The sequence below is a fragment of the Berghia stephanieae genome, chromosome 6, assembly GCF_034508935.2.
Source record: "Berghia stephanieae isolate SIO BIC M18660-M18661 chromosome 6, UCSD_Bste_1.3, whole genome shotgun sequence".
Classification (NCBI taxonomy): Eukaryota; Metazoa; Mollusca; class Gastropoda; order Nudibranchia; family Aeolidiidae; genus Berghia; species Berghia stephanieae.
This window is the reverse complement of record NC_088365.1, coordinates 37,393,325-37,411,588: the sequence shown is the minus strand read 5'-3', so window position 1 is coordinate 37,411,588 and position 18,264 is coordinate 37,393,325. Positions and strand designations below refer to the sequence as shown.

General features: G+C 35.9%; 1 protein-coding gene across 4 annotated transcripts in view; it reads right to left on the bottom strand.

The window, feature by feature from the left end:
* The window catches only part of LOC144974985 (scm-like with four MBT domains protein 1), a 51,144-nt gene that overhangs the window by 14,738 nt on the left and 18,142 nt on the right, over window positions 1-18,264 (bottom strand). For all 4 annotated transcript variants that reach the window (XR_013645840.1, XM_078918593.1, XM_078918594.1 and 1 more), the window contains exons 5-12: window positions 16,365-16,453; window positions 15,696-15,945; window positions 12,304-12,407; window positions 10,960-11,218; window positions 10,121-10,203; window positions 7,357-7,637; window positions 6,976-7,034; window positions 5,386-5,623 (exon numbers count right to left, since the gene is read on the bottom strand). Coding sequence is in view for 3 of the 4 variants with exons in the window: in XM_078918593.1 (XP_078774719.1) it covers window positions 5,386-5,623; window positions 6,976-7,034; window positions 7,357-7,637; window positions 10,121-10,203; window positions 10,960-11,218; window positions 12,304-12,407; window positions 15,696-15,945; window positions 16,365-16,453 (1,363 nt within the window). In the remaining variant the exon portion in view is untranslated. The remainder of the gene's footprint in view (window positions 1-5,385; window positions 5,624-6,975; window positions 7,035-7,356; window positions 7,638-10,120; window positions 10,204-10,959; window positions 11,219-12,303; window positions 12,408-15,695; window positions 15,946-16,364; window positions 16,454-18,264) is intronic.

Sequence of the window (18,264 nt, the reverse complement as noted above, 5' to 3'; positions counted from 1 at the left end):
ATCACAGTCTTATGTGAGATGTCATAATATCATATTTGTAAATAAAATAACAGCTGAAAACATAATTTTTTGGTGGCACTTTATAATATCCAATATCAAGTGTTGCTTGTGACAATGTAAAATAGCGATGACACCAAAGTTCAACTTACCTTTTCTGCCTGGAGCCATGCTGGAAAGGCAAATGAAAGTGCTGCACTTCAAAGACTGGTAAGAAGAGTGGATCAAAATTGCGAATCGCCATTTAACGCAACAAACTTCGTCGTGTTCACGCATGCCGTGTTGCTTGTGACAAATGACACCAAAACCAATAAACCTCAATATCGTTAAAAGGGTATACATTTACTCCAAGATTTGAGTTCAGATAGTAAATCTATGCTTTTTTCTCATAATAAAACATTTTATAAACATTAAACATGAGCTTTAAATTTTCGTGTTGAGTCTTAGTATTGTGCTGTGTTTGATGACACCAAAGGTCACAAGCAACACCAACTTTTTAAGAACTCTATATGAAACTTAATAGATATGTAATATACTGCAATTGCGTTTAAAAGTAAATTTTGACTTTATACTATTAGTCAAACTTCAATCACGTGAGCTAAAACATCACATTTAATTTCTACATGATTTCTAAAAAGGTGATGCGTTGACCTCGTTCTAAGCACATGCCAAACAGCATTCAAATTTCACTTTCAAGTTGTTTATTTCATATTCTGTTGAACAGAGTATGTTGAGCTATCTCATTTTATCTCTCCTTCATATTATCAATTGATTACAAACATATATATATAGATTATTGTTATTATTATCAATATTATTACAGTATTTTGCCAAAATTTAAGTTATTATATATAAGAATCGAAATGTACACAGCAAGATTGCTTGAGCAAAACAATGGCAGAAAACTAATTTGTGCGGGAATTAATTAGGCTACTTACCATTGTTCCTTATAATTAGGTACCCAATCAGTGAAGAAACTAGAAACAGTCAACCAGTTTGTTTACGATGCAAGGCAATCGAGATGTGCTTGTAGCAATCATATAACTTTCAATTTGAAGGTGTCTACATAACGCACTTCCAGCGTTCACACTTTACCATTTCATACTTTTAACCTTAACCAGGTAAATGTGGTCAATTTTGGCTTAGACGAAACAGTGAAATTTATCGCTCAGCGGCTCAGTTATAATTGGCTACCATTGGGATCGCGACAGGTTTGGAAAATGAAAAAATAATTTCACGAAGGCTGTGTGAAAATACACTAGGCAGAGCTGCCAACCCCATCTGATGAGAATGTGTACAATGGGACCTCAAAATGGGGGAGATTTCATAAAAATGGTTACAATCCTGAAATCGACGGAAACTAACCATTGTGAAAGTAAGAGCAAGGTATACTTACATAAAGTCACACCGCACAAGCTCAATTGCAGCAACAATGATGTTCCCAAGACTATAATCCAATCCTTTCAGAATTCTACCTCCCAGCACGAAGATCATAATTGGTCAAAAAATATATGAATATCCACTTGGTCACCAAGGTTTCTCAATAGGCTAGTAATAATATGAATAACAGCGTTACACAACATCCAATGAAGATATACAAATATTTACATGTCATGTGTATTCCCTCAACTTATTGCTTAGCCAAGGCAGCAGCAGTGGCTGACTTGGCCTTTACCAACACATCCTTGGGGATTGTGTCTCTAGACGACGACTTGGCACTTTTGCACACAGACAGGGATTCAAAAAGTTTATTTGACATGCTGTTGCGAAAATCTGTTCTATTCCTACGCATCAAACTGAATAGTCGCTCACAGGCTGCGTACGAGTGAAACATGGTCAGGATGTCAAGCATGACTTTGCTAAGGACTGCATACTTTCTTCCCCCACACTGACTTTCCACCTTGGCCATCCTGAATCAATAATCAGCTGCATTTTCACTACCCTCCATAGAAGAGTCATCAGTTTGCCAGCACCTAAACTCCATCACAAGTTTGTCCATGCTTTCCTCAATGTCCACATCAGCAGGGAGCATAGCTGCCAACCCACCAAGTTTATTAAGAGAAAGTTTTGGTCAGAAAATCAGGGAGATACATAAATGTATAAATCTACATTTCAAAAGATGAAACTGACTTCTTTACTTCTTTTGAATGCTTATGAGTATGGTACTCTCAATCTGAATAATTTAATTACAATCGATATCAGCCATGTAGAGCTATTTAACTTCACTAAAAAGAACGGATTCGGTATGGGCCTTTCTGATTATAAATCTACCACAATACCAAACGACTTAAACTCACTTTCATTTATAAAATGGAGGACTGGAATTTCACATACGCCACCGAAAGAACTGAAAAGACCCGCATGGTAGGCTAACATGGGTTCTAGGCCTGGGCCTGGGCCTACAGTCAGGCTACTGCACGATAATGCGGGAGATCGGTGTGACGGGCGGGAGGGCGGGAGACAAACTAAAAATGCAGGAGTCTCCCACAATTTCCGGTAGGATTGGCAGCTATGAGGGAGTAATGAAGGAAATCTTTCCACACAAAAATTCAGGTCCACCACTGAGGAACACATTTGGTTGTTTGGGACAGCTACACAGGCATGCACAATGGCTTTATCATTTAAATTTACATTTCTTCTGAAGGTATTTGAAATATGACACAATAGATTTGTAGAATTTGTCTTGTTGCTCTACATCTAGGTCTTTCTCCACTAATTTTCTACCTTTGTAGCCCACATCAATGTCAGAATTTGGAAGCAAGTTTGACTTCTTGGAAGCATCAATTGTTAAGAAGTCAGTATCCTTTATTGCCTGGGGTTTCAGAAATCATGTGCAAAGCTCCTTGATAACAGACATCATAATAGCCCCTGACTTTGTGTACAAGGGGCACATCACTTTGCAACAGAGCATTGGTGTTTTCAAACAATGGAATGACATTGACGAGAAACAAGGCATAAGCTTTGACTTCATCACTCATCAGTTTCGTAAGGACACTTTTGGCCTTTGACTGAGTGCTATTGCTGGACGATTCCTCTGACTGACAGCTCAAGGAATAAAGCTGACAGAGGCTCCCACTGCTCTTGTAGCCGTGAGAGACAGAGGCCAAGAGACAACCACCTGGTATTTACATGTTTAAGAATTTCATGGCTTTCACATCCCAGAATCTCCTGTAACTCTCTTAGCCTCGCCACTCTCTTTGAAGATTTGTCATGAAAAAAATAAATATCAATTAGAAATTGGTCCAATTTTAAACTCAATGAGTTGGCAGCTTTAAGAGCAGCAAGATTGAGTCTGTGGCATGGGCAGCCAATGATATTTATTTTTTCATTCACTTCATGCAAATGAGCAGCCACTCCCGATTTCTCCCCTACCATGACAGCAGCATTATCAACACTAAAACTAATGCACTTTGTCAAGTCTAAAACACTTTTGTCCACCACATCTTTCATATGTGAAAAAAATGTCCTTGCCCGTAGCAGTTTTGGAAGAGAGGGTGTCGACAAACAAAATTTCAGTCACTATTTTCTCCTCACTCATGTCAGCATATCGAACAATGACAGGGAATAACTTCTGCTTGGTGTCATTCCCCCCATCCGTACTCAGAGAAAATATCCCCCTCTGCCTAACATTGTCAAGAGTCTTTGACTTCTGGTTTTCAGCCAGGACATGGACGATGGCGGTAGTTTTCGTCCGGGCACACTTATATTGCTTTGCCTCCTCACTCTTGGGGAACATTTTGCGGAATAAATCACCTGCATCGTCAGCAATAGCAAGCAGTAAATTAATCTCCATTAAAAACTTTGTGTATACAACTTCAGCATTGATGACACTATGGTCCTCCTTTTTCATATCATGGACGCCATTCCTCCACCACCAGCTGCTCTCTGTGCAGCAACCTGCTTGTGCGAAGTCATATGTCTCTTAATGTCATAAGCACCACCAGATTTAATGCTAAAATGGCTCTTGCACATCTCACAAAATGCCATTGCCGCACCTTTGTCACTTTTAACCACACCTTTAAATGTTTTTGAATATTCTGTTTTCCAAGTCTGATCATATTTCACTTTCTTTGAAGGCAGTTCCATCATGAAATTGAAATCGAAAGTCGAATCTCTAAACATAAACAAACTCAAACAATACTGAACTGACCTAGATTGTTGATCTAGAGATCTAGATCTACTTTATACTTCCCATTCCTTTGAAATTCAAACAATGCACAAGTCTTAAAGTCAATCAATTACTTTTAACACTGGGAGGTAGAGCTAGAAGATAATGAAAAGACACATTCAATAAACTTTTCTGCGAACTGAGACGGCGAAGAAAAGTGAAAATCCGTCACCCGCCAAGAGAATGACTCTGAACAAAGACACTAGGCCTAAAAGTAGAAGCTTGAAACAGACTTCCGGGCTAACGATGAATATTCGATTTCATGATATCGGACTAAAACAACAGGAGCGAGTTCACTATAGAATAATAGAGCAATGAATTGGTATCGACTACAAATTTGAATGATAACAGCGTTACAAGCATCCGGGCTATTACAACTAAAGAAAATTGAAGTGACTCCATACACTGAAAATGGGTACAATCTTGGGGGAAATGCGTACAATCATACAATCGCTGAAAATGCGTACAATTCCACATTTTTTGTGGTAGGTTGGCAGCTCTGCCTGGGATGTGTTCAGACACAGCAATTCTAAAAAGCGTTGCTTAACCTTGGCAATATATCAATGGTTAATATAAACGGCCCATGAGCTATGCCTAGAGCTGCGGAACATTCCTAATTACTTTACAGTCATTTGACTACGATTCATGAATTCTTTCTTTCTTCATTTCTTTCTTTCCTTTTTAAAAATATTTGAATTTGGCGAATTGACTGATTTCAGTTAATTGACTGAGAATTTACAGGTCTATATATATTATTCTTATTTCAACTAGAGACAGCAAAAAGTGATTATGTGTTTAAAAAACAACAAATAACATTAACCAACTCTGGAAAAGACATGCTGATAGTAATGTTTTTAGATATGTCGGAATGAAAAAAACAACCAATGCGTGTTATTTTACAGGGATGTAAATCTTTTCTAATTTTCTGGTTGTCTATTTTTAAGAGGTATATTTCTTTAATTTCTTCACTTCTAAGCTTGTATTGAACAACTGTAATTGTGCACGCAGTTAAGTTCAATTTTGTGTCTAAATCTAATGTACTGATTAACAACAGAAACATATCTTTTGTGCCAGTAGCATTTTTTGGCCAATTTACATATATTATATCCATGACCACTTCAGTTTTTATTTATAGGGGAAAAAAAGGTGAATATCCCTAAAGTTCTCTTTGTCATACTGATTCTAAATTGTCTAAAAAGAAGAAAAATGATAGTACTCACTTTGCTTTTAGCATCTGCATTGTCATACCAGGCCCTGGTCTTCCTTCAAGCTGAAGTTCCCGTAACACGCGAGAGGACTTGTAAGCAGTCTGTATCAACTTGCTCATCACTTCTTTCATTACAAGGGTCACAGGTCCAGGGCCCACACTGCGAGGTAGCTCAGCAATCCGTCCCTTACTTAAAAATGGCCCAGAAAAGCAGCGATGATTGAAAAAGACTTGGGGCCCTCCAAACAATTCTAGGTGATATTTTGTAAAATCATACATTAGTTATGTCTAAACAATAATAATAATAATCAATGGCATTCATATAGCGCTTCACCCCTTTGACAAAGGCTCTTTTTTTTTTTTTTTTGTTTGTTGCTTTAGGTCTCTTCCAACACAATTGAGGTTATATGAGAGACCGCTGAAACAAAAAAACAAGCAATCTAACAAAAAAAGTACAAATGTAAATCAAAATCATAACCTAAAGATATCATAAGCTAAATTATAAATAACCAAGAACAAACAGGCAGAAGATTTACAGAAAAAAAAATATCCCCTGTCAAAAATACAATCACAAACCAAAGAAGCAGAATAGGCTAGTAAAGAGAAGAAGAAACGACATCACTATCGGATCGTACACCCATGCTGACAAAGGCTCTAAATGCTTTACAGTGGTATAAAACAAAACATATTATAGTAAGACAAATGTAGATGGAAAAGTGACATGAATTCAATTAAACAACAATACATGATAATAGTATAGCAACTTATGACATAAAAAGATAAAACTTTAAGCGAGATTTGAAAGTCATCAATGAATCACAGCACCTCACATGTAATATGAAAGAGTTCCAGAATTGAAATGATTGCTCACATATTTTACGAAAGGTGTTATGTTTGACAAGGATTGATTGGTCATTGCTTGATCTTTTGACGCAGATACACTGGAACCAAGTTGACAGTTTGGGGTTTATTCACCAAGAAGTTATGACACCAGTCAATCAACTACCAGTGGATAATTCAGGGCATGAAGTTTTTGCATCAGTATGTCTGTATTCATGGCATTGAATGCTGATGAGAAGTCTGTGTATAGTATACGACAGTAGTTTGAGGGTGAACTTCCAAGATGAGTGGATTGATTTAAGAAATTTATCTTCAGCGCTGATTTGGCTTTGGTAGGCAAATTGGTGCAAGTAGATGATTCGTTTGTTGTATGCTGTATTGACTAACTCACATTTCATTATTTTTTCTAGACACTTCACCACGATGGAAGTTTATGCAACAAGTCAGAAGTTGTTGAGAGATGTAGGTGGCTTTATTTTAGGGATTGGGTTGATTATGGATGTTTTCCATCAAGTTGGTATGATTAATAACTGCACAAAATCCAAGAAAAATGTGACATAGAAACAAGCGTACAATATATGTCATGTCTGTTAGGCTGTTAACGAATTTGGTCATTCATTAAAAAACTATAAAATTTTTTAAAGACTATCTCAACTTATAATAATCTCTCAGAGTGGTTCAATAGCATAAATTATAGGATTTATCATGTTAAACAACCTGAGTAGTTTTCATGAGTATTGGGGATCTAATTCTCCCTACTTACCTCTGTCACCGGTGCCTTGGTTCTGTGATGGTTGTGTTCCTTTACTTTCATCTGCCATTCTGTTTACATAAAGAACAAAAGAATCCAATTAAGAACAGTAAAATGACTTTTTTTTTCTATAAGAGACCTAAATAAAATTTCACATCTTTCAAGCAAGAAAAAAAACACTCTCACCCTCCCTCCCTTCCCCCCCCCCCCCCCCCTCCCTCTCTCTCTCTCTCTCTCTCTCTCTCTCTCTCTCTCTCTCTCTCTCTCTCTCTCTCTCTCTCTCTCTCTCTCCCTTTCTTTCTTTCTCTCTTTCTTACACTCACTCTCTCACTTTTTCAAAGCACACTTTTGTTTTACAGTTTCAAAAAAAAAAAAACATTGAGTACTACATACTCCGGTTGCACAATGGCTACACGTTTCCTTGAAGCAGCTGTAAATGACCTTCTTGGAGATTGCAGTTGATATCCATTGCTGACACACCAATTTATTGGAAAGAGGTTGAGTGAATGCACACTCTCAACATGGCTGTCCATCACTTTACGGCTGCTATCAAGATGTACCCACAACAAGGGGCCTGCCACTTTAGTAACAGTGGCTGCACAGATCTGGTTGTCCTGATGGGGGTTAATCACTTCCAGTTTCATTCCACACTCAAACTCATGATCAACATTTTTCTGAAAATATTTAAATGAAACAGTATCACTAATAAATAAATACATTATAAAAATTTAAATAGTTTTGTTAGTTAAATCATAGGTGTCACGGGGCACCCTCTCATTAAAAAAAACACATCTCAACTGGATTTAGTTGGGGGTTTTTTACAATTAGGCCAGTAAATTTAAGATTTGACCTTGGATGAATTTGTACTAAATTAAATTTTATTCTGATGAAACAAGACCATGGTCTAAGCATCTCATGAAAAATCCATCAAGATCTGTCCATGGGGGAAAAAAATTACAGCTGTTTAAATTAAATATCGGTGTCACAACATTTTCCTCTTTGTATTTGTTAAAGGAATTAATTAAACCAAATTTCATTATTTCCTTCAACATATATGAAGAAGATAAAAGAAATTGAGTCGCCTCTCAATTCATTATGTACCCATTATTTTACAGGAATTCAGGCATAATGTAGATATTTCCAAAACATTTATAAATAGTGGGCGGAATTCCTCTCAGGACACAGGAATGATGAATCATTTGCCTTTCCCATGTAAATGTGTCCTTAATCTGAAATGATATCATTTTGTTCACCTGGGCTCTGCCTGGCGTCTTGTAGAGAGGGAAACAGATATATTTATCTTTTAGTGAGAGATGATTTCATTGTAAATCATCTCATTTATAGACTATGTCATTGTTAAGTTTGATATGTTTATTTTGTAACCATCTAAAACTATCCCTTTTGGCGGAGATCCAGTAGCAATAAAAATATAAAATATAGCTCTTGGGTTTAATTCTGATAGGTGAAAAGTCCCCTTTATCCTATGTTTTTTCTAGCAAGAGATAAAGCGACTGGTTTGGACATCATCTGCAGTCCATGAAAAACCTGCCGCCTATTCCAGTCATCGAGTATTGCATGACATCCAAATCGCCTTCCTTCATCTCTGCCCCACCATAAAACAACATAGGAAATACAGATAGGCAGAACTGATATTTAAACTTAACATCCTGTCATCTCACGGCATGAATTTGAGACTAGACCTCAATGACATATAACACAACCTTTATCTTTTGCCCTTCCAACTCCCTTGGTCATCCATCACTTTTTCTTCAAAATATACACGACTATCATCGCCACTAGTACTACTACTAATGGTAGCACGTCTGACCAGTAATCAAAGGGTCTGAGGTTTGATCCCTAGTTGAGGTCGACTGATTTTTTGGGATGTTTTTTTTTCTGATGGGGGTTGCAGTAGTGGTGGTAGTGATGCGATGATGATGTAATAGTAGTGAACGTGGTGATGGTTGCAGCAGAAAGTGATGATGGGGTGGTGGGTGTTGTAGTGGTGGTAGTGATGATGGTGATGATGATGATGTTGGTGATGCAGTAGTGATGGTAATGATGATATGGTAGTGGTTGCAGTAGTAGTGGTAGTGGCAATGTGGTCTTGTGGTATGAAACTCACTTTCATATCGGAAGGTCCTGGGTTCAAGCCTCGCTCTGCTCATAATTGAGTGTCTGGAAAAGGCTCTTTACTCACATTCTCTCACCTTACTCAGGTGTAAAACGGGTACCTGGCCATTAACAGCATTGTCTCTGTCCAAAAAAAATTGTAATATCGCCTAACAGACGTCATGTCCCGTCCTACATGTTAAGTGTTGCTGTAGGCCAGGGGCCCTTTGTAAAGAGCTTTGAGCATGTTTAGTGGAGATTGCGCTATATAAAAGCTCAATTTTTAAAACTTTTTTTTTTCAATTAACAGCATTTTGTTTGTCTTGCTTGACACAAAGCAGGATGATCACTCCTAGCCCGAATGTCTACATCAAATTTCTTTTCCATTCTGTTATGATCTGATGCTCATGATATTACAAGCTTACACCATCTCATCAAACACAAAATGACAAATTTCATGTCAATCTGCTTTGAACATATGCGCATGATGTCATCAAAGGAATTTTGATTGTTTTTAGAGGGTTTACAGTGCAACCTTATCATTTCAAATCAATACTTGTAAAATGTAAGGTAAAATTTTTTTTTAAAGATAACATAATCTGTAAATCTAAAAATATAAGGAGAATTTAGAGGTGTTTCTAGTGCCTCAACCAAACATACTCATAATTCTTTTTTAAGTGATAATTTAAACAAAAAGAAGTATATCTTCATTCATCTATAATTTTTTTTCCCCACAGTTAGACTTTGATGGATATTTGTTATGTTTATCAGCATAAATTGCTCACCAAAATAAGTTAAACTTAGCTTGGTGTCAATTTATTTTTGGTAACCCTATTTTTCAGCTTAAATCTACTGGACTAAATGCAAGACTTTTTTGCGATTATCGAAAGACAATATATCTGCATCCAATAGATATCCACAACACACCTGTGCCCTAAATAAAAGGTCTATATATCCAAGAAGCTATGAGACATTGTTCATTTATCATTTGTTTAATAAAAGGCTAATCATAAAGACATCAGTCATGCAGGTAAAAAAATCTCACCAAATTAAAAATATCCTCAGGTGCAGGTGTACCTTTGCTAATCTCTAGGTAAGTTTTCCATGTGAATTCTTTTTCTCCCCAACCTGAGAAAAAGGATGAAAATGGTGGATCATCGTTTCTTTTTAAAACATAGATAAATCTTTGCTCTTGATATAAAATGCAAAATGTATTTGTATTCAAATTCTGCAACGTGTGATTTCTGTGCTGAAATTTTTGAAGTACTCTACATTTAGTTGACACAATTTTTATCAATATTTTCATTTCAGCTGAGAGAAAAATGTTATTAGTTCTAAAAAATATAATATTGGCCATGCATTTAAAAAACTAGCAAAAACAAAGTGGATGGTTAATTATTGATACTTGTATAGAGGAGAATTGAAATGTTAGCTCACTTAATAGATAAAATATTATAGATTCTATAAAGAAGAACAATGCAGGAGGGCACAATATTTTATCAATAAATCACCTAAAGTAGAATATTCTATTATAATAAATTTTCTGGATACCAATAGAGAATTTTTTAGATCAAACAGTTTGATTCACTGTATATGGTCTGGACTACATTTCTTTGAGTGAATATATATTTTTCAATTATATGTATTATCAGAAGTTGCTGCATTAAATCCATTTTTTTCTAAAAATAATGTTCCATATTTTGAAAAACATCAGTTTAAAAATGACACATTAATAGACAAGCAAACACATATATACCAAAGACAAACAATATGCACACATTACAGGCACACACATACAACACACACACACACACACACACACACACACACACACACATAACTGTTGATTCAAGGCCTCATTACACTTTTAAAACTAAAACTTACCAGGTGGTGCAGTCAATTTGATACCTCTTTTGCTGGCCCAGTCCATGGGGAAGATATTATGAGAATTGTAGTGACAATAGAACTGAGTTTTATTTCTTGTTGATTCTTGTGAAAACAAGTCATCAATTTCCACACAAAAATATTTGCTGTCAATCACCTCAGATACAGTAGCTGGACAAATATTGGTAAGACTTACAGGGTCGACAGCTTCTAACTTCATTCCTTCCTTGAAACCGTGGGATTCAATCTCTTTTTTATCCTGTAATGAGGAACAATTAGTTACATATAATAGATAGAGATCCTCTTTCCAATTATTATGATTTTGATGAATGGTTATTACATAAAATATGAACTCCTTTACCGTGTTATACTTATCTTCTTTCCAACTATTATGATTCTGATGAATAGTTATCAACTGAAATACAGATCCTTATATTGTTTTATACTTTATCTCTTGAAGATGTATAATCATATTAATCATGAACTCATGAGTTAAAACATGTGTTGTATTTTGTAATTGTAACAGTTTAATATAGCTATGTCTGGTCTAAATTATGTAACTGCAATGCATCAATGTGTCATTATCAACAATCTTTCTGAATTTCTGAAGTTTTTAATAACTCCACCTTTACATGAATACATAAGTTGTTCCATCGAGAGAAGGACATTAGATCCGAAAAAAACAAATAACAATTATGTACCTGTACAGCAGAGTGAGTAAATAAAAAATGTGCGCATGTTTTGTCTCTAAAGTTGGTCTTCGTAACAAGTGAATTTCAAACAAAATATTAAATTATAATATAAATGGTTAAGTTGGATGTCTTAGTCTGATTTCTAACATTCAAGCCAATAATATTATTAAATTAGTATGAATAATGAATTTGCCAAATTATTAAAGATATCCATTTCTCCCCAAGATAGAAGGCTGATAAAAAAATTTAAATTTAAATCAAAAGTGCTAATTTAAGAACATAACCTATTTCGTTTATTACAAGAACATCATGTGAAATTAGAGGCAGGGAATGTTAGTACATTTTACTTCATTAAAGGGAACAAGAGGCGTTGAATTTATTTTGTTCCCAACTTAGAAATAAAATTCCCAACTACTTATTGTAGTTATCAAATCTTCTGTCAATATAGGTATTTAAGGGGAGACCCAATCCAAAAATATAAAACCATACATAATATTCTCCAAAGACATCAATGTAAATGACTTACCGAAACAAGAGCCTTTCTTCATTGTATTTTCAATACAGCTTTCAATACCGCATCGTGAAACAAGGGTGTCTTGACAAAGTCGAATTGTTTCATTATATGATTATGAAGCAAATTCAAAATATTCACCTTAAAAATGGCAGCCAGTGATCGAAGTTCCTGAGATTCCAACAAAGCAGATTCAATGTCTTGAATGAGATTCTCCTCACTTTTGTTACATGATGTCTTAACAACTGAAACAAAAAGGAAGAATTCAGAATACAGTGCAAGCCGCTTAATTGGAACAGTGCCGTTATGCAGAAATCATTCAAATTAAGTGGCAATCGAATAAACTGATTCCATGAGTGGCTTTCATCATCTGAACTATCAAGACTGCATGCATATCCTAGTGTGGTAAATATAACATTAGCAAAACAAAGCATCCTTTCAGTTGTTTATCTAAAATGTAATCATTTTTAATAACATTTAATAACACACGTGTAGGAAAAATTATAAAAGAGAATGAGTGTGAATGATGAGAGATCATATCTAATGACCACATTTATTGTACAATGAACTGTCAACACTTGGTCTAAATACAGGCAAAATGAGCTGGAGACACGTGAATCCCATTTCACCATAAAATACAATACGTTATACAATTTTAATCAAAGCGGCATTAAAATCAAATAGATCGTTGCACCAATATCCAATTATTTGTTGTTCTCCAACATGGCCAAAGGAGTATAAGGTAAAGTAAAACATACAAGAGGGACTGGTTGGTAATAGGCTTGATTCCATTTTTCATTTTGTTTATTTGAAGACAAAGGATGATTCCATTACAGTTATTCTCAATAAGGATATTTGTATTTTTGATTTCTTGGATATGCATTCGATTAACCAGTAAAAATAATACAGTGCAACATGCATTCATCAAACATTCCATGTTTTGTCAGACATCATGAACAAGGCTGTCAGACAAGGAACATAAGGTGTGATGAAGCCAACTTATCTCAATGTTTGCACACCCATGTTTCCTAGTTTGATGAAGCTATCCATGCCTTTTTGTTGGAAAAATAGGGAATATTATTCAATGTTGAAATGTTGAAACTCAAACAACACACTATGCGGGATGGCATGAGAAGGGATGTGGGTAGGGGGAAAAAAAGGGGGGGGGAATGAAGGAGCTGGTCTTCACAACTAATTAATTTAGCTGTCTTAAGATTCTGATCACCACTCAAATTTTAACACAGGCAAAAGAAAATAATACATGACATTGGGATGTATCTCAAAGCAATCCATTCATCAGTGTGTACAAATATTGTGATAAATACTCACAAACTGACAAAACATTTATATCACAACACTAAAATGAAAAATGAGTTGTAAGTGGTGCTCAATTAAATAAATGATTCCATTGGTTGAGCTTTAGAATACAACTCACAAAAATTAACTTTCTTTTCTTGTTGTATGACGAAATCTTTTGGTCAGCATCAGGCTATGAGTTCACAGAGGCTACGGCACAACTTGCTCTGCTTTATTCTCTCTCTTTGCTCAGTTTAGTTCATCAAAACCATGAAACCATTCTTGTTCGACAAACGTGTGCAAAAATTCTGTCATTTACAGAAATTCAAATTAAGCGGCTTGTCCAACAAAGTGATGTTCCAAATAACAGCTTCAAATGTATTGTGAAATAAGCAATCACAATCCTATTTATCCCTTTTCAATACTTATTCAGTGATTTTTTATCAACAGATATTGACGTTTTACATGATCTTTGAAATCAGAAAGGTTTAAATAACTTGAAAATTATTTTTCAATACATTCAACACCATAATAGTTTTGCTGGTTACAGTTATAACAAAAATCAACACAGTTATTCTTGTAACAAAACAGTAATAGAGAACAGAAATTCAGGCTTCCTGCTTTCGATGGAAAGCTTACGTCAATAAACAGGATATTGTGGTTCATTAAAACTTCTGGCGTTCTCTCTTGTTTATTCCAACAAGCCACCCTAATCTTTTCCGGAACTTTGACATGATTATACCAAGATAGTGGTCAGAGCTCACTGTCACCGTTTTGGCTGTTTTGCCTACCATATTTTAACAAATTTTCTCAGGCACACAGCTTTTTTCATGCCATGCAAGTAAAAAAACGAAGAATTAATATCGTCTTCCATATCTCTTAAACAAAGACTGACATGGATTCATTACTAAAAATGATACTACAATATGATACCAAACTCCTCCCTTCCATCCATCATTCTCTTTATTTGGATTTTTCCAATCATGACAACTGACAAAGACCTCAATGAGAGTGTACAAGCAAACCGTCAAATTTGAGGGCAGAAACAACATTCTGGATAATGACGTCATTGATTATTACCAAACAAAAATCTTCTGAAGAAAATTCCAGCAAACCTGGTTTATGATTCAAAAGTTAATAAATTGAAGACCCCAGGTTTGTTTACAAAATTATCATCGTGAATGATGACTAAATCTTGATCTAGATTTTGAAAAATGAAAGATTTTCCTGAGAGGAACAGCAAGTCTTTGTTAAATAAACAGGTTTAATACAGGCAAACATAAATTGTGAAGAGTTAATATAGATTGGAAAGCATACTCCAAATGACACACGAGCCATTTCCAGCTGGTTAATAGTAATAGTGTCTACAAGCCATTCATATTCATATATCATATGAGTACATAGATTATTTATCATTCAGTGACGTGGATATTCATTTGAAACAATTTTAACCTACACCTTTGTCAAAATTATATAAATTTTTTCTCCTTCCATGTCATGTGAATATCCTTAAATTTTCACCAACCTAAGGTCTAAGTCATCATACATGTGCTTTGTAAAACACTAACTTTTTTTTTCCCCAATGTAAAAGCTGTGTCAAATGGAAAAATAAGATTTTTTTTTTTTTGTTTGTAAGGGTTTTACTGCGCTTGTGGGACATTTAGGTCATATCAGCGCCAGTAAAAAGAAGAAAATGGAAGTCAAAATATTCTAGATTTACAATCAAAGCACCCAAGAAAAAGTAAGACAAAGAGGAATTGGTTCAAATAGGAAACAGATGTAGATTCCAAGAGCATACCATCAATGCATTTCGTTTGAGATCACCTTTAAGTCTCATCCAGACACCAGGACAGGAACCCACTAAGAGGAACACACTCAAATGTTGACAGAATACATAACTAACAATACATAACAGAGAGATGATTCACAAGGAAATTAATGTCATCTCCAAAAAAATAAACTATACATTTGACTACTTCCCTCCAGTCAGGGCTGGGACAAATCTAAGTCATCCCATTCCAAGACAAAGACAGAAAGCAACTCAGAAAACAGATATAAGGGGATAGAAGACAGTGTGACCTCCTGCCCACCATGGGAGGTCAAAGGACCCTGCCTAGAAAAATAAGATTAATGATTAAGGTAATTAAAGAACTTTCTTAATTTACGAATACTAGAAAAAGTCAGTCTTCCTTCACGAACTAGACAGATCAGTATTCAGGTCAATGAAACATTCTCACCTGCAGGAGGTATAAACTTGTGACCATTTTCATGACACCAACCAATTTGGTGAAGACGATCATCTAAGTAAAAAATCCAAAAGTCATGACAACTACTGCTGCCTCCTTCAATGCCGTGATATCGCATACAAAGGCGTCCACCAACATTCTCCAGGATTTTCACCAACCACACATGGTAAGGGTGTGAACTTGATTGGATTTCAAGCTGCATTCCCTCCCGAATTTGGTCAACTGGTGTTGCGCCTGTGGACTGTGAAATTTTTTTTTATCAATTTGGTAAATAAGACAGGAATCCAGAACCATTCTAATCCCAACCCCCCCCCCCCCCCCCCCCCCGCAATCTAAACAAATATTTTGCTGGGGGGGGGGGGGGGTGTGAATTATAGTAGCCTATTAACTAATATGAAAAAAGAAAAGCTTTCTAAAATCAAATTTGAATTTTTTTAAAGTATATTTCCAAGAAAAGCATTCAATGGCAAAATGCTGAAAATGTTATTCTTGTCAGATAATTCCCCTCACAAAGTCCTCTGCCCAGGATTTCCTGAACTCTCCACACTGTGTCCCTATGATTTTCAAGAATCTGATTTGCCATTTTATTTAAGAAATATAAAAGCCTAGAGATTTCAATAAATATTAATCACTAAAATTAATTTTAAATTAATTACTCACTTTGTCAAGTAGATATGATGGAGCTAAGATTGAATCTTTGAGAGCATTTTGCAAGAGTACATTCCAATCCGTGTACTTTTCTTGAATTGCTGAAAACCGATATGGGGAAAAAGAAAAGATTTAATGTGATTTTGTTTAAGTAATGATAAAAGTAAATATAATACAGCTGTCAGCTTTTTAATAATCGGAAACGTTATGTAGGTCTGCCATTACCCTATCCTATCAACTTGGCAGATACCTTCATCGTAAACGTTTTTATTTCGGACGAGTCTCAAAACGTTATGGATAACATGCATCGACAATTGGTGTCGTGCAATAATGAGATTGAACGGCGTCACAGTAATGAGTGTTCACATTTATTTTATTAAATTTTTATTTTAGTAAGAACTGAATTCATCTCATTCCAGTTATATTTCGGTAGGCTTAGAAAAACTTTACCTTCTAATATTAGATCATCTTTCCTTTACTAGCCTTCCCTCGAATTAATTTCAAATTCGTGAATACTTTTCGTTCTACATTCTGTCACGTAGCCACTTATTATACAAGCTGATAGGTCTAATATTCTACACACACTTCTCTCTACAACTGTTCCATTCCTCACATTATTTGTATATACTTAAAGACTTTTATCTTTTGGGACTTTGTATGAATTTTGATTTCCACCACAAAGACGCCGGAGCTTTTGCCTTTACCAGATCACTCATCTAAGAGCAAGGATCAAACCTGAGCCCACCGTTGGAGGAAAAATACAACCCTTCTCAACTAGATGTGGAACCTCACAGGCCTACCCGTCAGATATCATATTGTCATATGTTACGTAATATCTCAATCTATCTATTTGTAACTGCCATTATCATTATTCATCTCATTTAATTAAATTTCATCTTTCTTTTTATTTCATCTTAAACAAATCGTTAATTGTTCTTCATTTAAAGTAACTAGTAAATTCTGGGGCCTTAATCTTCACATCTTTATTCTATGCATAGTCGAGTAGCTCTTTACTCATTTGAGACCATGACAAACGGCACTTGTCATCATCGCCTCAACAAGTAGCATTGGCAGTGGTGCAGGATTACAAAACTGACGACCTTATAACCACCAATTTACCAATCTTGGAATGCGGGATCAGCATGAAACTACAGAGGACGTGTCGTTCGAAGTCCAGCTTTCCTCTGAACAAAAAAAACACCAACTGGAGCATCGTTTCAAATCACCAACATGTTTTCAGTAACGTGTAATCTGTCCGAGCAAAAGATCAGCCTTACTTCTGACATGCCTGTTCACCTCCATCCATAAGCAGTATCATTTGCTCTACATGAATCCTTACAAGAATTGCAGTTGATGGAATGACTGGGTAAAATAAGAAAGAGCGAATCACTTTATTCCTTACCAGTCCCCCTCGGGATCTTCAACCTTGACGCAGTGAGGGGGCTTGAGGCATATCGAGGGCAAAGGTGTAAACCCCGGTTGACCGTCACAAGACCATCCCGGGTATCGAGCCTAAGCCACCTGAGCTGCTCACCCAATATGTGACTAATGGAGATCCAACCCGGTGCCCAAATGGCCTCTGCCATCTCGAGCTCCACACTAATATGTTCATGATAGTACACAATCAACAAGTTTCTCAATGGCGAAGCGGTCGGCCGCCTACCCAAATACTACCGCATTCGTGTTGCCAGGGTCGTCGGCATGTTCGAAAAATAAGCGAACGTCCCAATATATCTTCAACTGGAAAATGCTATATCGGGAATAGCGACCTGACGCATATACTATCCCTCAATATCGATAGTCAGAGTATGACAAAAAATGAGCTTTTGTCAAAGCTACTGGCTGTCCATAGCGTCGATATTCTCCTGTTAAAAGGAGACTCACCTTTACAGGCATGCAACCTTCCTGATTC